At 39.6% G+C, this 6,000-nt stretch overlaps 1 protein-coding gene across 1 annotated transcript in view; it reads right to left on the bottom strand.

The window, feature by feature from the left end:
• Positions 1-275: 275 nt before the first annotated feature.
• The window catches only part of LOC139461163 (uncharacterized), a 29,023-nt gene continuing 23,298 nt past the window's right edge, over positions 276-6,000 (bottom strand). The window contains exons 13-15 of the mRNA XM_071242730.1: positions 5,252-5,615; positions 3,835-3,937; positions 276-2,027 (exon numbers count right to left, since the gene is read on the bottom strand). Coding sequence (XP_071098831.1) covers positions 3,843-3,937; positions 5,252-5,615 — 459 coding nt within the window. The 3' untranslated portion in view covers positions 276-2,027; positions 3,835-3,842. The remainder of the gene's footprint in view (positions 2,028-3,834; positions 3,938-5,251; positions 5,616-6,000) is intronic.

The raw sequence follows: 6,000 nt of genomic DNA, 5'->3' as shown, positions 1-6,000 counted from the left end.
AATATTCCCGTGAAGATCAAGGTTACAATTGGTCTTCAGCAACCCATGCTTCAAAAAAGCGATGACGGGATCGGGTGGTCAGGCTCGCTGACTCGGTTGACACATGTCATCATATCCCAATTGCGTAGATTGATGCGCATGATCAGTTGATTGTCTGGTCCATACTCTACAGACTTCTGTCCTGTAGCTGGAATAGCGCGGATTGCGGCGTTAAATAACAAAGAAACAAAACAATTATTAATATACAATGTTTAACATTTACAATTGTTTTTATTCTTTTGAAAAGTTCACATTGTTTATATGATTATCATTACATTTAATAACATCTATATATGTACAGGTGATATCATTCTAAGGTAAGCAATTTTTTAGGTTTTCCTTTCGAACCTTTTGAAAGATTTCTCGTGATGTACATAGATCCGTGTTGCAATTTCATAGTTTGAAATACATCTTTTTGGCAAATCAGTTTTGAACCAAGAAATGAAAAGATTATCTCTCGGATTATATATCGAGAAGATGCCCAGCAACACATGGAGATAATCCCCACATATCGTCACCGAAAATATCACCGATTCTAAACTTTGTGATCAGAAAATTTAAAAAGCTATTTTGGATAGAAAACAATAAATTTTGTCATTTTGAAAGGAATTATCGTTTGATCTGCCACAACTTTGGGAAAAGAAGCAACGATACACTTTTTCTAATTTTAAAATGCAATCGACTTACAGGTATGTAATAATATAAACAGAACCATGCAATTCTAATGAAAAATGTAAATGTGCAATGGTAGCTTTGCTCGACAATAAATAACATTTTTACAAGCATATTTAGTGATATACAGAGATATGAACTGACCGTTTTCATGGACATTTTTAATCCAATACGGGAATTATATAAGAATACTGAAATTTACAACGGCAGACTGCTAAGTAAATTTCTAAAGAATTAGAAAACATAAACGACATTTATTGCAGACAACGCCTATGCTATTAGATGAGTATTTACCTTTTCCTAAGATGTGTGTTCTTTAAATTTATATGACTGAGGGTAACTGTCAAAATGAATAATAATTATGTGTTTATGAATCACTATCAAATAACTACGTCGCCCAATTGCCATTTTACAATCGAGGCATATAGGGAACACTTTCAAGCTGATAACGATTTTAAAGTATAATTAATAATATTTAACAGACAACATTTGTTCAAGCAAATGGACACCGCGCAACGAGGTGTTTTCATATTTTAATGATCGTTCCGGGGCTACTCTCATTCACCATTGCATAAACAATACGCGACATGTAAAATGGACCAAATTTAGTTTGGTTGTCGAAAACAGTTTGTCCATGATTCTCGGCTTCATCGCTCCACGTCGGCGATTGGCTGAATAAATATGTCGGCTAAAACACCCCGATACCCACCCTGTTAGTCTTCCGCACTGAGCACAGAAACCTACCAACAGAAACATACCAACATACATCCTCGAAACCAGCAACATATAACACGTGTTTATTTAGTACACTGAACTCTGTCTTCATCTGTTTGAACAGTTTATAATAAATCAATGATTTACAAACCCGGGAAGAATAGCTAGCAGTCATGATACTATTTATACATCACGTCTATGAATAACACAGGAGCAATGCAATGCCCAAACTGACACATTTTGATGAAACCCAAAGGTTAGCTTGACTAAGCTTATAACGCTAAGGGCTATATAGGAACCGCATCCCTAAATATCGTATTAGATCGAATTGTCAAGTTGCATGGATAAAGAGCAAGTAACCTCCCTTGCTAAACGATAACATTTTGAAAATTATTTGATGTACAATATGTGTGTGGTTCGTGGTTAATTCGCGAATTGATAAATATGGATTATTACAACAATATTTGATGCTACAAAAATGTCAAAAAGTATGTGTAAGATGCAAGATAGTGTACAGTAGACCTGCTCCTGATCTCTTTATAAAACACATCCAACGGCAACTGGAACAGCACATCACGTCGTTTTTACGTCCAATCCTTCGTCTGTAAAACAAAAAGAATAACTTGGCTATTATTATAGTCCGCCAACCATCATCTTGCCACCCAGTTTTTCACCACTGTTTTCCATTAAACACATATTTTGTTTATTATCTAATAATAATCATTGGCCTAACTGAAAATACCATGACTACATGGCGGTTTTTGCTATCCATAAAAAGTGTCATTCATGCTTTCCCTATTTCTAAATGCCTATGAAAGACTGAAAATACCAGTTTTGTAATATATCTCTTCATTGTTATCATGATTTTTTCTACTGTTGAGATGCAGCAACCCATGCTTGTCGTAAAAGGCGACTAACGGGATCGGGTGGTCAGGCTCTCTGACTTGGTTGATGCATGTCATCGATTCCAAATGCGCGGATCGATGCTCATGATATCTATCACTGGATTGTCTGGTCCAGACTCGATTATTTACAGACCGCCGTCATATAGCTGGAATATTGCCGAGTGCGACGTTAAACAACCAACCAACCAACCAACCATTCCACCCTGAGTAATCCAAGAAACTGTACTTGTTTGTTCGTGAGTTTTTCATACTTATTAAATTATGTTTTCTTCCGTCCGTCAACCATTATTTTGGCACCAGGTTCTTCACAATTATCGTCCATTATACACACAATCACACGACAAATGTTTGTTATTATCGAATTATAATCATTGACCTAACTAAAAATGCAAATTTTTCAATATTTCTGTCCGAAGTATTTTCGTCATTGTTGTGATGTAATTTTGTGATCGTCATTCTTGTGATGTAGTTTTGTGATCGTCGACAAGACGCTTTCGTGGGGTTAAGAACATACGATTGGACGTCTCACAACAATGTCATAATGTGTGTGAAACTTCCTTGCCAGGTTTACTTGTAATCCATCCCCACGATGGGGATTGTTTCAAAGACATGTCAATAAATAAAAATAAGTTATGCAATAACATAAGATTTAAACTGCCTTTAGGATATGAAAACGTAATAGTATGCTAGAATAGGTGTTTAAAACACCTTGTCAAAACTGTCTAGCTTTTCCTTCTTCTTGGGTTTTGGGACCCGTGAAGATTCCGGGGTAGAATAGGTCTTCAGCAATCCATGCTTGACTCTGCTTATCTCCGGTGGTCAGGCTCGCTGATTTGGTTGATGCATGTCATCGATCCCAATTGCGTGGACCGATGCTCATGGTGTCAGTCACTGGATTGACTGGTCCAGACTCGATTATTTACAGACCGCCGTCATATAGCTTGAATATTGCTGAGTGCGGAGATAAACAACAAACCAACCAAAATCTTGGGTTTGGGGATTCCTATCAGGGGAGATAATTCTGAATAAAGTTGTTAGTTGTATTGTTCTCTTTGTGAAACAATGTAGAGAAATCAAGGATGCTTCTCCTTTTGATTCACGTTTAGAAAAGACAAAACACATTACAAGTAATACCATGGGCATCCCTTGACAACATATCTTAACGGTACACAAGATTTCCCACATATACCGACACTTGTGATATAACGAGAGGAGTTGGCCGACCTTGGGTGTTGCATGCAGCAAATATGTTTGACACCCATTGTGCATTTGTTGTGAGATGGTAAATCGCCTGTCCTTATTCACAACCATAGGGTTATCTCAACAGTTGTTTTTTTTGTCTACAGATTCTGAAGGACCATGTTCATGGCTTAACTTGGCTATGATATGATCGTTAGATATTCTGACTGACCTAACAGGTTTTCATAAAGATCTTTAAATGTTTACTGGGCACTCTGCGAATGGTACTTATCAACTGTAAGGAATTAGAAAAAGTAATACTTACATTGTGACCTAGATACGCCTGTTCCTTGACAGATATATCGCCAGACCTCCTCCCGAAGCGCCACCAACGACTATCATCGCCACGGCAACACCAGCCATTGCCCCTGTGACACGAAGATGTCAAATAATTCAAGGTGTTCATGAAAGTAAGTCCAGCCCATCTTCTACATTCAAATAATTCAAGGTGTTCATGAAAGTAAGTCCAGCCCATCTACTACATTCAAATAATTCAAGGTGTTCATGAAAGTAAGTCCAGCCCATCTTCTACATTCAAATAATTCAAGGTGTTCATGAATGTAAGTCCAGCCCATCTTCTACATTCAAATAATTCAAGGTGTTCATGAAAGTAAGTCCAGCCCATCTTCTACATTCAAATAATTCAAGGTGTTCACAAAAGTAAGTCCAGCCCATCTACTACATTCAAATAATTCAAGGTGTTCATGAAAGTAAGTCCAGCCCATCTACTACATTCAAATAATTCAAGGTGTTCATGAAAGTAAGTCCAGCCAATCTACTACATTCTCGACCCGTGAAGATTCCGGGGTAGAATAGGTCTTCAGCAACCCATGCTTGCCGTAAAAGGTGACTTTGCATGTCGTAAAAGGCGACTAACGGGATCAAGTGGTCAGGCTAGCTGACTTGGTGGAGCATGTCATCGATCCCAATTACGTGGATCGATGCTCATGATGTCAATCACTGGATTGTCTGGCCCAGACGCGATTATTTACAAACCGCCGTCATATAGCTGGAATATTGCTGAGTGCGACGTTAAACAACAAACAAACAAACAAACAAACCAAACAAACAAAGAATACTACATTCTCCTATGCACACAGACAACACTGTGTACTTCTAGACAAACAAGCTTGATCCCGTTATCTGATGCTCCACAGTTTGATTGCTGGCGTCCCTTTCAACCAATGAGCGTAGGTTTGAATACCAAACTCGCCCGTATTACAATCCTTCCATTGTCATCACTTAAAAAGCCTCCACATCATCAGCCGCCTCGGGATCGGGTGGTCAGGCCGGCTGACTTGGTTGATGCATGTCATCGTATCCCAATTGCGTGGACTAATGCTCATGACATAAATCACTGGATTGTCTGGTCCAGACATTATTTACAGACCGCCGACACATAGCTGGAATATTGCCGGGTGCGGCGTTAAACAACACAAAACAAATCTATTAGAACAAACAAACAAAAGTATTAGAAAACATATAGATATATTTGTTGTAATTAATCGCGATATTTCGTAATTCTATTTCAAGTGACTATGGGACGATACGGTGGTGTAAGACGTGTTAAGACTGAAATATATTCACCGCCAAAAGAAACGCAAATACCATATTTGTTAGCAAATATATGAAGACTTACTCATATTCCAGAGATGTTAAATTGTTTCGATGTCCAAACTTACCCGCAGAATACCCTCCACCACCCGAGGATCCGCAGAGGACGTTCTTTGATGAAACCAATTGATATGGGTAGCTCGTTGTGGGTCGTGGATTTGGAACATGATATGTCACCGGTCGTTGTGTCACTGGTCGTTGTGTCACCGGTCGTTGTGTCACTGGTCGTTGTGTCACTGGTCGTTGTGTCACTGGTCGTTGTGTCACTGGTCTTTGTGTCACTGGTCTTTGTGTCACTGGTCTTTGTGTCACTGGTGCTTGTGTCACTGGTCCCTGGGTGCCAGGGGTTGTCGATGGGGGTCGGGTAACGAAGGGCGTTGGTCCTGCAGTCATTTCCTCGAGCGAAGCTGGTACCCCACTGATGAAGTTGGTCTGGAATAGAAGTTGCAATTATTAAATTCGATGAACATTTAAACGCTTCCGTTCTGTTTTGGACACAAGGTTTTCCCGGAGAACGGAAGGTCGGGCCAAGAGTGAGTGAGTGAGTATGGTTTTACGCCGCTTTTAGCAATATTCTAGCAATATCACGGCGGGGGACGCCAGAAATGGGCTTCACACATTGTACCCATGTCGGGAATCGAACTCGGGTCTTCGGCGTGATGAGCGAACGCTTTAACCACTAGGCTTCCCGACCGCCCCGTTGAGCCACGAATCCACGATCAATGACAAATCAGGGTTGTTTATTCTTTCCACATATTGGACCGACTTTCTGGTCAAGTGGTAATTGAGTTTCTGTCAAGAGAGCAGATGGTTCGAT

This window comes from Haliotis cracherodii, unplaced genomic scaffold, assembly GCF_022045235.1.
Source record: "Haliotis cracherodii isolate W230 unplaced genomic scaffold, xgHalCrac1.p SCAF_14, whole genome shotgun sequence".
NCBI classification, from domain to species: Eukaryota; Metazoa; Mollusca; class Gastropoda; order Lepetellida; family Haliotidae; genus Haliotis; species Haliotis cracherodii.
This window is presented reverse-complemented; position numbering and strand designations above follow the sequence as displayed.